The following is a 13,957-nucleotide window of genomic DNA, read 5'->3' as shown; positions in this document are numbered from 1 at the left end:
TTTGGGTGGCATTCCAAACTGTACTTGCAAAGCTTGTAATCGGGAATAAGCAAGCGGAGAATGCTTAAAGTGACCCACAATTTTTCTCCCTGATGCAGTTATATCTGATATGCTGCGCTGACTCAGCACTCCCTCATTTACAGCCAGCTACAGCGTGTGTGCCATGCACGGTATACTATTGAGGCCACTGTCCTCCAGAGCCTTTACCATGTTCCGTGCATTATCTCGGACAATCAGATGCACTTTAGACCTGTCAATGTGCCAAGTTTCAAGCATGCTAACTAAAGCCTCAGATATTGCTGCTGCAGTATGTGACCCAACAAACTCTTGTGCCTGAAGCAAAATTGTTTGCAATTTAAAATCGGCGTCTATCCACTGCGCTGTTAAGCTGAGCATGCTAGTTGTACTTACGCCTGAGCTCCAAATGTCAGTGGTAAAACTTAGAGCTGGGATGTCTGTGGTCATGAGCTTATGAATGACGTGTTTTGAAACACGGTCAAACATTTCAGGTAGACAGGTTTCTGCAAAATAACGTCTGCTTGGCAGTGTGTAACGAGGCTCAATGTGTTGTATGAGCTTACGAAATCCAATGTCTTCCACAACAGAGAATGGCTGGTCATCTAAGGCAATAAATTCCATTATTTTCTCTGTAATGCCTTCTGCTTTGGCACTATCATTTGCAAATTTCTTAATTCTTTCAAAGACTGTGGCGACAGAAGGTGTTTGTGTGCTAGTAGTTGGGGTACTTTTAAGCATTGTTGCTTTTCTGTACTCTTCATGCTGAATTGAATGTCGTGTTTTCAGGTGGTATATCAACCCGGTTGTGGAAAATTGCCTCTGCACTGTACCCCCTCTTGAAATTTTAGCTGAACAAAGACTGCAGACGGCAAATTTGGTGTCTTTATCAGAAACTTTGAAATATTTCCAAACCCCTGACATTGTAAAGTCACTGAAAGAGGACTATGCCTCAGCTATAGATTTAAAAAAAAGGAAAGTGAATTAAAATCTAAAGTTACAGATACATAGATATTATACACACAATGCCACCCAAAGTGGTTATTTAAAAAAAAATGTCACTCTCCTCCCTCGTCACTCTCCCCCTCCCTCCCTTGTCACTCTCTTCCCCCCCTCCCTCCCTCCCTTGTCACTCTCATTTCCCCCCTCCCTTGTCACTCTTATTCTACCCCCCCTCCCTTGTCACTCTCATTCTACCCCCCTCCCTTTCACTCTCATTCTACCCCCCTCCCTTGTCACTCTCATTCTACCCCCCTCCCTTGTCACTCTCATTTTACACCCCCCCCTTGTCACTCTAATTTTACACCCCCCCCCTGTCACTCTCATTTTACACCCCCCCCTCCCTTGTCACCTCTAGTGTAGCCTGTGTAGCGTGGCCGAGCTCTGTTCGGTCCACGGTACAGAGCAGACCCCCCACCCCATAACAGTGCCATCCACAGACCCCCACTTACCCCATAACAGTGCCATCCACAGACCCCCCACCTTATAACAGTGCCATCCAGACCCCCACCCACCCCATAACAGTGCCATCCACAGACCCCCCCACCTCATAACAGTGCCATCCACAGACCCCCACCCACCCCATAACAGTGCCATCCACAGACCCCCCCACCTCATAACAGTGCCATCCACAGACCCCCACCCACCCCATAACAGTGCCATCCACAGACCCCCCCACCTCATAACAGTGCCATCCACAGACCCCCCACCTCATAACAGTGCCATCCACAGACCCCCACCCACCCCATAACAGTGCCATCCACAGACCCCCACCCACCTCATAACAGTGCCATCCACAGAACCCCCCCCCCATTGCCGCTCCAGTACAGACTAGTTATTATAAAATGTGTACAATTAATAGAGGGGAGAGACTGGGAGGAGGAGCTGGGGGCCGGTGCGTTCACTGTTCTCCGGCCCGCCAGCTCTAGTAGTTATAAAATGTTGTACAATTAATAAGCATTCTATTCATGAGGCCCCCTCTGCAGTAGAACAGCCACATCCTACTCACAGGGCTGTTATCTTAATGCTGGCCGGCCGGGCAGACGAGCGGCAGCGTCACAACTGACGTCATGTGCCCGGCCTACTTTCTGAATGAAGGAGGCGGCGCAGGCATGTGACGTCAGTCGTGACGCTGCCGCTCGTCTGCCCGGCCGGCCAGCATTAAGATGACAGCCCTGTGAGTAGGATGTGGCTGCTCTACTGCAGAGGGGGCCTCATGAATAGAATGCTTATTAATTGCACACATTTTATAACTACTGGAGCTGGGGGCCGGAGCACAGTGAACGCACCGGCCCCCAGCTCCTCCTCCCAGTCCCTCCCCGCTATTTCTGGCCGATATGTCCAACTATCGGCAGAAACAGATTAGGTGCATTTTCGGCTGCCGAAATTTCGGTGCACCCCTAATTAAAACCCGACTCTGCGTCAACTATGTAATATTCCATGGGAGTTTTGCCATGGATCCCCCTCCGGCATGCCACAGTCCAGGTGTTAGTCCCCTTGAAACAACTTTTCCATCACTATTGTTGCCAGAAAGAGTCCCTGTGGGTTTTAAAATTCGCCTGCCTATTGAAGTCTATGGCGGTTCGCCCGTTCGCAAACATTTGAGAAAATTCGCGTTCGCCTTTTGCGAACGTAAAATTTTATGTTCGCGACATCTCAACATAAAAACACGTGCTAAAACACTATGGGGGAGATTCATCATCTCACTTGAGCTTGAAAAGTGGCGTTAACAGTCCTACGTGCAACTTTTTTACTGCAACTTTTTTTTTTAATTGTCACATCTATCAGTTTTAGGCCTCATGCACACGACAGTTGTTTTTCTCGGTCCGCAAAATGGGGTTCCGTTGTTCCGTGATCTGTGTCTGTTTTTTCTTCCATTGTGTTTCCGTGTGTCCGTTTTTTTTTGCGGACCGTCAGAAAACAAGGAATGGTGAAAAAAATATAATTTTAATAACTCCACCCAGGATACTGGTATATATGCAGGTCTTTACAGGGTACAGAGGTTCTTTTGGTTGCTTGTCTTTGCTGTTTCACCATGGCGGATGAACTTTGAGGAAGAGGTCTTACTGCATTGACTTATTTCTTGGCAATGGGGACAGCGCACTCGTTTGTTGGATGAGGAACCTAGTAGAAGGCGGCGATTTTGGGTCCATCCGATTGTTTCTCAGTGCTACAGGAAAGGACACTTTCATACCCTTTACAAAGATCTGCGCCTGCATCCTGACAAGTTTTTTTCCTTCTGTCGGATGTCAGTCACTACATTTGATCACTTGCTGTCATCTCTACGTACTGTCCTTACCTTCATGGACACCAATATGAGGCGCAGCATTTCTCCAGAGGAAGCAATATTTTACGTTTCTAGTTTCAACAGTAATGTGCACTGCTACCGTCAGGAGGAACATGTGTTAGAAAATGGCTGCTGTTAGACATGTGCTACTGTTTGCTTAAGTAACCTTTCTTTGCCCATAATGTTTTGCGAACATTGTTATGTCCTTTTTTTTAATTTATTTTTTACTAGAATACTAGTCGCCCATAACCTTCAGCATGTCAAGGGTTTAAACACAGTTGTTGTAACTTAGTTGTTGTAGTACTGCCAACACCCCAATAGCTGGTAGTGTTTGGTTCATACACACAAAATCAATTTTTTAAATTATGTTTAGTCGACAATGGACATAGATAGTTTTAAATCATGTCTTGTATACAACATTATAGGCGAATAATGTATCTGATGTTCGCTTTAATTTAATGCTTACTGAGTTTTTTTTTTGTTCTTTTTCCTACAACCGGGAACTCTTTTGCATCCCTGCATTTTGAGTTTCTTTTAGGAACCTCGACGATCTCTCGGATTGTAAGTCACACTTGCCATGTCATCTGGCAGCAACTCCGAGAGACGGTGATGCCGCAGCCCGAGACGGACGATTGGATTTGCATCGCTGAGGGCTTCAATATATTTCTGCGCAGTTTCCAAACTGTATCGGGGCAATGGATGGCAAGCACATCCGTGTGAAGAAGCCTCCTCACTCAGGGTCACGATTCTTCAATTATAAACACTTTTTCGGTAGTGCTGATGGCTGTTGCTGACAGTAACTACCGGTTTATAATGGTTGATATCGGGGCCTATGGAAGCACTGAGGATGCTTGCATCTTTAGTGCTTCTAGAATGGGTGAGTGGCTTCGTGCCAACCAGCTTGCCCTGCCCGAGTCCAGAAGATGCCCGGATATGCAGGTTCGCCGGCTTCATTTGTCATCGTGGCGGATGAAGGGTTTGCATTGACTCCCCATGTTATGCGGCCCTTCTCAAAGCGTGGTTTGGATGTCAGGAGGCATATTTTCAACTACCGGTTGACTCGTGCCTGTCGGTATGTTGAGTGCGTTTTCGGGATACTCTCTAGCAAGTGGAGGGTGTTTTTGTCATCAATACAAATGGATCTGGAGAATGCTACCCTGGTGATTCAAGCTTGTGTTGTTCTACACAACTTCACCAAGATTAATGAGGCTTCCTCTTCTGTTGACATGGAAGATGTTCCTACGTCATCAGATTTGGGTTTGGAAAGGACCCTGCATAGACGCTATTTGTGGCAGTGTTTGATATCTTCTGGCCTCTTTATTATTATTTTTTTCTAGATAGCCAATCAAAATTTATTGTGGTAGTTGAGTGTAGGGACTCGCAAGAGAATGAGGACCCTTGACGTGGGCTTGCGGGCTTAGATTTTTTGGACATCACATATTTTAAACTGCATATAAACAAATATTAAAGATGTTTTCTACAAAATGTTAATTGACATGAACATCTTTAGTATTTTGCTTATATGGTCCAAATTTTTTTCTAATACCTCATGATCACATTATCCAAAAATACAGATGTTGTTCTTCAAAATAAAGTGTTGATTTGTGAGCTATAGTGCGTGTCGATGTGTTTTTGCGATGTGTTGAACTCTAAATGTTTTGTGTATTTAGAAAATAAACACAAGTCAAATAGTTTTTTCACAAACAAACTTTAAATAAAATATGTGGATCACAAATCCAAAAACCATACCAATGTACAGAAATAATAAACACATACTGAAAAAGTTCTAAGAAAACATTTTGAAACATATTTTAAAGTTCTAAGAGGTCTTGGGTAAATGACCCAGGACCATATGAAGACCGTGGCCGTACATGCGCCTGTTGTGTGGCCCCAGTTGCCAAAGTGCCCGGGTAATGTGGCTGACCCACATGTTGTGTCGGGTCTTTGGAATAGTGGTATGGTGGTTGGGGGGGGTGGCCCTTGGGTTGGTTGGGGAGGCTGGTGATAGCTGCGTGTTTGCAGCTGCTGAGCAGCATTTAATATTTCATTCTTTAATACATTTATATGTCTCCCTGGTAAGGGGAGGAACACATTTTTATGACTAGGGCCAGAGAAGCCAGGCACTCATGGTACTTTTCCGGAGTGATCTGCTTCATTAATGGCCCTAGTCCCCTTAACATTGCCTCCTCCAAGCCATCACTCCTCCTCTGGGCAAGGAATTCTATGACTTGTGCATCAATCATTTCACAATTCTCTTGCCCAGAGGAAGAGAGAGGGACATGGCGGCGACGCCTGGGCTGTGGCTGCTGGCCTCTTTCTGGGCTCGCCATTGGTAGGGCGGGCTGGGCCAGTGCCAACTCTTCAGGCTCCTCTGCTGGCGTTGGGGCTGGACTTGTTGCCGGCGAAAAAACAGCCGGTTTTTCACTTCCCGCTGTCTCGGAGTCATCTATGGCATCCAGACTGTCCACAGTACTGTATTTGAAAGAAACAAGAAAAAATATATTACATCATTTGTCAACCTCATTGCAAAAGTACATCATTTTTACCAAGTTAAAACAGCCTTGTGTGTACAATATATACGGTGAGGCTGCATACATCACATATTTGTTTTAAAACAAGGAATAACACCTTCAATGTGAATTTGGCAAAATACGAATCTTAAAAATTTATAAAAACATTGGGATATTTCATGTAAAGGCCTAAACAACCAAATAGAAATAAAATCAGAAACTCCTATAGAAGAGGAAGAGGCAATAGGGGAAGAGGCCAATCTGGTGGGGCCCCACCGAATTTTTTAGATCAAAGCATCCCCTACCCGCTGAGAACCCGCTCCAAACAACGGGAGCCACAGGGCCCGAAGTAATCAACCTGTCTAAAAGGCCGCTATCATCTCTCGAAATGGCGGTATTAAGTAAGGGACTCTCATTTGTGCCGACACAGTGCTTTAACGAGTTTTCATGGGTAAAAGACTTAAATTTATTTATCCAGAAACTCAGATGGCATAAATGTTTTAAAACAGCCGACAAACGCCAAAGCCGGGAACTGGGAATCCCTGTGGATATGCTTGAAGATGTCCGATTACTAGATAGCCTATCCAATACTAACACCCAGGATGAAGGCAAAGGACCGTTTACCTCCTTAAGGGCAAAAAGCAAAAAAATGCCCCCGGTAGGAGACATCTCGTGTCTGGATGTATTCCTGCAACTAGTCACCACAGATTTGGGTGAACTAGCAGCATCAGGACCATCCAGCAATCTCTCAAGTAGAGAACAGAAAATTATGTCAAATCTAAAAAAAGACGAGACAGTTACGATTAAACCTTCAGATAAAGGGGGTAACATCGTCATTATGGATACAGGGGACTACTGTAAGATGTGTTTACAGTTGTTGAAAGACAAAAAAAAACTATGGCACCCTTACCTGCAACCCAACAAACACCTTTTTGACAGAGCTACGTACCATTCTAATAGAAGCCAAACTGAATAAAATCATCTCAGAGGCCGAATTTGATTTCCTGTTCCCCAATTTCCCAGTGACAGCAACGTTTTATAGTCTCCCTAAAATACACAAAGGGACAAACCCCCTGAAAGGACGACCTATAGTCTCAGGGATAGGGAGTATATGCCAAAATCTAGGCAAATATATCGACCAGATACTCCTTCCCTTCGTTACAGCACTGCCCTCCTACACATGGGATAGTATGGACCTCCTCAAAAGAATAGAGGGGGTTACACTTGAACAACAATCGATCTTAGCCAGTATAGATGTGGAGGCTCTGTACTCATCGATACCCCATGAGGCAGGACTTAGAGCAGTGGAATACTATCTCAGCATGAGGGGTCAACAGTTTGGTGAGCACAATCGTTTCGTCCTGAGAATCCTTGAATTCATCTTGACACAAAGTTTTTCTGTTTGACGGTCGGTGGTACCACCAGCTCAGGGGCACCGCGATGGGATGCTCTTGTGCAACATCGTATGCAAATCTGCTCCTGGGCTGGTGGGAGACCAATAACGTCTTCAGTGAAGGGATGTCGTCATGGACCGGGCCCATTGCATTATGGGCCAGGTACATTGACGACATATTCATTATTTGGAATGCATCCGTACCAACCTTCACAACGTTTGTGGGCAAACTTAATCAAAATACGCTGGGTCTACACTTCACCTCTGAAACAAACAAAAATTCATTACCATTTCTGGATATACTAATCCAGAGAAGTGCCTCTGATGAAGTGGTAACAACTATATTCAGGAAACCCACGGCAACAAATTCAGTCTTACATTGGAGCAGCAGTCACCCTCTACCCCTCAAGAGGGGTATACCACGAGGGCAATATCTACGCCTAAGACGTAACTGCTCTGAAAAAACCGAATTTGTCAAACAGGCGAAGATCTTGAGGGATAGATTCCTCTCCAGGGGTTATCCAGACTCAGTATTGAGGTCGGCATACCAACAGGCACTTGCGGCATCCCGTACTGAATTACTGGTCCCCAAAACCAAACCTCCGGATACTAGACAGAAGATCAGAGTAATTGGTACTTTTGATGAGGCAGCCAGTGATGTCAGAAATATCTTTCAGAAACACTGGCCCATCCTAATGATGGACCCAGATATCAAGGAGAGGATTTTCGACTATCCCCAGATCACTTTTAGGAGGGGTAACAGCCTCAAAGACCTTCTGGTACACAGCCATCACAATCCAACTGTCAAAGGCACTTGGCTGGATCGCAGACCATTAGGGTGTTTCAGGTGTAGTGGCTGCATAGCTTGCAATACGTACAAACAGGCAAAGAGTTTGTCAGCATCAATCTACAGAGGTCTTTTAAGATCAATGACTTCATAAATTGCCGCACTAAGGGAGTCATCTATAGAATTACCTGCGAATGCCCCTTGGAATACATCGGCAAAACAAAGCGCGAACTACGCCGACGCATTGGCGAACATCTGGGGGACATTAACAACAAAAGAGATACAGCTGTATCACGCCATGTACATGAATACCATCATGGAGACCCCCGGAGTATTAAAGCTATGGGCATCGAGGTAGTCACCCCCCCCACTGAGGGGAGGAGACTGGGATCGCGTACTCCTACAACACGAAGCACGATGGATCCAAACCCTACGTACCGCAGCCCCGAAAGGGCTAAATGAGCAACTATGCTTTGGATGTTTTATATGACAACCATTGTACAAGGAAGGGGATGGCACCCCCGCATAGTAACCTGAGAAGCTCACCTAAACCCCAAATATACGCTACCAAAAATAAACTTATTATATGTAAGACAAACCATACTAATAAATATGTTAATTTAAACCCCAAAAAACATGCTACTAAAAAGTAATAGATCATCCGTAGGACAAAAAAAAACAAAAAAGATATTAATGATTGTTGCGGATCCTGAAAGGATCTTCTTCCTATATACAGGAATTGTTAAAATAGGTACTGCGGCTCCTGCATGCGTGTCTGAACCAAACCGACCAGAATATCTTTATCTTTATTATACTGCATCAAATGCCACCTTTAAATACACCGCATTTGCTATAGACGGTGTTACTACAATGGCTGCCTCATAATATCCCGGTTACCAGGCAACCTACAAAACACTGGCCATAGGAATGTATCTGTCTCGGGCCGATGACGCAATTCCAGGCCAGTCGGCAGGTCCGCTGATGTCACCACGCTGCGCTTCAAGCCTCTATCTGAGAGGACACTAGATGTACTATGTACATTGTCAGCGCAGGCGTGAGCACGTCGAATGTACCACAACATCATCACGCTACGCTCCAAGCCTCCTTCTGAGGCGAAACGATGTTCAAATAGAAGCGCCCGGCGTCCGGCAAGCAGGCTACATCACGGCCTCAGGACACACCGTGGCGTTTCAGGAGAAGGACGTGACCATCAACAGGCCATCCTTTCATCATTGCCTCAATATCATGAGGCGAACACGGCGCCCAGATACATAAGTGGAGCCTGGATAAGAGACTACCACTCTAAGGTATCAATTGTGTCAATCATTGCCAAGCACAACTGTGTTGATCATTATATCAAGACCGACACTATATGTTTGTATACTGTATTGCCCCTTTATGTGTGCCTATATGCCCCTGATGAGTTTTTTTTACGAAACATGCATGTAGGGATTAGCTACACTAGGGCACAATAGGGCCAAGTAGCAATAAGGGCAAGGTTCCGGACGGGGTCGTTCTTATTAGAACGGGTGCTCCGTGGTTAGGACGTAAGGGCCGTGATAGTACCCATTATCTAGGGCTGTCTAGCTACCTCCTATGCACCCACACCACCGCCCAGCCCTAATTGCGTTAATTTGTAGCTTGTCAAGTGCTATTCGAACATCTATAGTAACCAGAGGACCCTAAACCCACTAACGGTGGGACCACTGGTTACTTTGGGTGCTGCCGAACACCAACTACTCCGTAGGTAAGGCTGTGCACCCCTTTTTATTTTATTTTGTGTATCCTGAGTGTTATCATCACCTTCTCTATATCCAAATTAAACACATAGGGACCCTATTCTATATATAACCAATAAAAGTTAAATTTTAATTATAAATCACCATTTCCACTCCATATACCTAAACTAAAAAATCCGGTGATTCAAATCATCAATTAAATACATAGCTCCTCTTAACTCTCATTGCAAAAGTACATCATTTTTACCAAGTTAAAACAGCCTTGTGTGTACAATATATACGGTGAGGCTGCATACATCACATATTTGTTTTAAAACAAGGAATAACACCTTCAATGTGAATTTGGCAAAATACGAATCTTAAAAATTTATAAAAACATTGGGATATTTCATGTAAAGGCCTAATGTGAAACTATTTGGAGTACATTGTTTGGCGTTTGGAGCTGTCCAGCAACAAAAGAGGATTACTCATTCAAGGACCAAAACCAGTGCTGATATTCAGTCCATCTCGTCTGTATGTGGCCTGCTTCCACCATCCAAACATCCTTGAAGTAATGTAAACCTAATAGAACATCATTTCCAGAGAAACAACATGTACCAGGCAACACTTGCCCATGGTGGGAGTAGTAGTTTAAAATCTGCTGGTCGGACGTAGTTGGAGCATCATTATACTCCATTATCATTGGATTATGTAATTGGCATTTTATATGGGAACTTTTAGGAATCCATGTTGTGGTTTGTTATATACCATTTAACCTATGTAAATGACAATGACAGTACAGAATGGGTATCAAATTCTAAAACAGAACTGGATGGACAATGTATTTTTTCGGCCTTATGTACTATATTACTATCACCTACACCAGGCATGTCCAAACTGTGGTCCGCCAGCTGTTGCACAACTACAACTCACAGCAGGACTGGATAGCTTACAGATATTATGGCATGCTGGGAGTTGTAGTTTAGCAACAGCTGGAGGGCCACATTTTTTTACATGCCTGACCTACACAAAGGATAGGTCAACAATAGTGCAACGCAACACAACCCATTACATTCTTTTCCACTATCGCTCACCAAGATTATAAACTAATTTTAACCAACTTTTTTAACAAATAAAACATCAAAAATACTTACAGCCTCAAATCCATAACTGGCCGCAAAAACTGCAACTGGGCAGTATACAGATAGGGCCTTTTTTTAGGTTCCTTCCCCACTCCGGACTTTGTTTGTAACCTCCCAACGAAATTGATCCCGGCAACTTGACCACCGGGTTTTAGTCTGTTTGACTGTAAAGAAATGACATAATATACAAATTACTAAAAATCAAATAGAATCAAATACAAAATAAAAAAAAGAGACAAATAACAAAGTGCAAATGTAAACCTAGATCAAGTAGACAAATCTCATAAATGTCTGAATTGTCAAGATTATACAGCACATGGTACAGTACTGCAGGTGTGTGGATACTAATGTACAAGTTCAGGAAGGAGGAGACTGGTCGTGCAAGCCATTTGTACTAAAATACTTTAGAATATATGAGGGTGACAACTATAAGATGCTCAATTACAACAGGGACACAAGTGTCACTAAATAAAAAGTGCCAATACATGTTATTATACATGAATACTGTATTCTGTAGCAAAGGGAGGGACAGCCATTTCAAGTTAGAAATGGTGGGGTATGATATTTAGTGCACGACTCATTAAAAAAACATGTACAGGCCTTTATGCAAAATGAAGCTGGGCCACAAAATAAACAGTATTCTGATCTCATGGAATTAATAGCTGCATCATTTTGGCACACACAGGGCAAGGACAGTACAACTACATTGCTAGCACTTACCTAAATATGCCCGACCTCGGCCATCTGCTTTGGCCCATTCGGCCCGTTTTATGCTACGTGCAACTTGTTCCCACGCAGCCTCCTTACGGACTCGGTCCTGATAGGAATTGCATCGGGTGTCCCATAGTTCGGGCCTCTCCTTTACCAAATGTATACATTTTTCGACATTCCAGCGTGGCATTTTGGAATAAAATAGATCAGCAATGACTACCACACTACAGATTTTCAGCACAGGTGCCTAGCAATTAGCATAACCTGTGACCTTAAACTTCCTGTATATATATATATTTTTTAATTTTATTGGCTCAAGTTTTGGCAGACAGTTTTGCCATGGCAAAAGATAGAAATAAAACGGATAAGGACGCGGATGTCAATCGGGTGTGCCTCCGCATTTTTTCACAGTCCCATTGACTTGAATGGGTCCGCAAACCGTTTTCCGTGAAAAAAATAGGACAGGTTATATTTTTTTGACAGACTGGAACCACGGATCACGGACACGGTTGACAAACGGTGCATAAGCCGAGTTTTCAATGGACCCATTGAAAGTCAATGGGTCCACAGAAAATCATGAAAAACGGCTCAACGGACACAGAATAAAACAAAACAACGGTCGTGTGCATGAGGTCTTACACTGCTCTTGCCACTTTCCCTAAAAGAGCATGGCAAGGAGGCATGGCCAGCCGACTCAACAAATTTATCTTTATTTACACCAGTTTTCTGGTACAAATGAAACCAGAAATCTAGGACATCTCTGAGCTGTTATACATTTCTGTTTAGGGGCATGGACTGCCGGAGGATGTGCCTAATGTATGACGAGGCCTGTGCCTTGTTATAAATTAAGAGAACAAAAGCACGTCCCACGGCGCAAAATACCGTCAGCCAGTCACCAGGATCAAGAAGGAATCTTTTATTGCAGCGATACAACGCGTTTCGGGGAATCACTCCCCTTCATCAGGTACAAACAGCTGCACCTAAGGGGAATTTTATAGACACTTTTTATCATCTAGTGATGGATGATTTCCGATCTATCCATCAGAAACCTATTTTGAATCACAACCTCAATCCCAAAGAATCTAAGGCAGTAAAAAGCCTACATGAAAACACCTCAATAGTCATCCGTAATGCCGACAAGGGTGGAGACGTGGTCATCCAAAATAGAGATGACTACGTCAAAGAAGCTCTCCACATTCTGTCGGATACTGATTATTACCTTCCTCTAGACAAAGACCTGTCTGGGGAACATAGGGTTGCATTGAGGACCTTGATTGACTCAGCAAAACACATACTGAGTAAAAAAGAACAAGAATACATTCTCAAAACAGACTCAGTAATGGCAAGGTGCAGCTGTTTGTACCTGATGAAGGGGAGTGATTCCCCGAAACGCGATGTATCGCTGCAATAAAAGATTCCTTCTTGATCCTGGTGACTGGCTGACGGTATTTTGCGCCGTGGGACGTGCTTTTGTTCTCTTATACTACTATCTTCTTGGGGGCTCCAGGCTTCTCCGTTTGAAGATTCTTTGTGGTCCCGTGGCTGCAGACCGCCATATCCAGACGTCCAGGCTTGTTTGACAAATACCTACAATAGTGTTGTGCCTACCTTTGCACAACCATACAAGGTGAGCCTTACCATTTCTCTCCGTATACTATTATACACCCACAGAATTACCCTATGGTGCGCCCATCTGTGTTCTTTTTACAGATTTAAACTAGCCTGTTACATTACATTGTTATAAATTAGGTACATTCCTCCCACAATGCAGGGTATAGCAAGACTGGTGCAGAAAGCTTCATATGGAGATGCTGGCCATAGACTTCTATTATGACAGTATGCAATACGGAAAGCCTCTTATAGGCTCCCATGGTGCATGCCAACATAGAATTCCGTTATGGTCCGTGGTAACGGAATCCATTATGGAATTCTTAGATAACCTGACCCCGAATGCTGAATTTACAAATCGCAAGTTCGCTCAACACTAATTTGTTTAATCTCATACACTTTGCTGGTACTGTAAAATGTGAAAATCCACACAGAAAAACTGCATGTAATCTTCATCGTTAACTGTGGAATAAGCACATTGTTCGGCGCCGATTCCCATGCTGAAAATGATGATTACACCTACCGGTAATCGGATTTTCCGGACCCCACGACAGCACCACTGAGAGATGGCTCCGCCTCTATGGACAGGAAACCTGTAGCATAAAAAAGGTGGAGCCACTCTCCCACCTCAGTGAGTTTACAGAGCATGAGAGGGAGTCCCCTTTGGTTAATAGAGATTTCTACTTACAGTTAATTACTTTACTGCGCTTCACCACGTGCACGCCATACAGTACCACCACCTTAGGGAGGGAATTAGACGGGTGCTGTCGTGGGGTCAGGAAAATCT

At 44.0% G+C, this 13,957-nt stretch overlaps 1 protein-coding gene across 3 annotated transcripts in view; it reads right to left on the bottom strand.

Moving 5' to 3' along the window:
- HEBP1 (heme binding protein 1) overlaps positions 1–13,957 on the bottom strand; it is a 176,210-nt gene that overhangs the window by 131,611 nt on the left and 30,642 nt on the right. Inside the window, exons 2-3 of one of the 3 annotated variants that reach the window (XM_044300747.1) lie at positions 10,864–11,015; positions 5,039–5,773 (exon numbers count right to left, since the gene is read on the bottom strand). The exons of the other annotated variants lie outside the window; for them this stretch is intronic. Coding sequence (XP_044156682.1) covers positions 5,362–5,773; positions 10,864–11,015 — 564 coding nt within the window. The 3' untranslated portion in view covers positions 5,039–5,361. Of the gene's footprint in view, positions 1–5,038; positions 5,774–10,863; positions 11,016–13,957 lie in introns of those variants that run through there. 3 annotated transcript variants of the gene reach the window in all.

This window comes from Bufo gargarizans, chromosome 7 (genome assembly GCF_014858855.1).
Source record: "Bufo gargarizans isolate SCDJY-AF-19 chromosome 7, ASM1485885v1, whole genome shotgun sequence".
In the NCBI taxonomy this organism is placed as follows: Eukaryota; Metazoa; Chordata; class Amphibia; order Anura; family Bufonidae; genus Bufo; species Bufo gargarizans.
The sequence above is the reverse complement of the archived record's forward strand: the minus strand, read 5'-3'. Positions and strand labels throughout refer to the sequence as shown.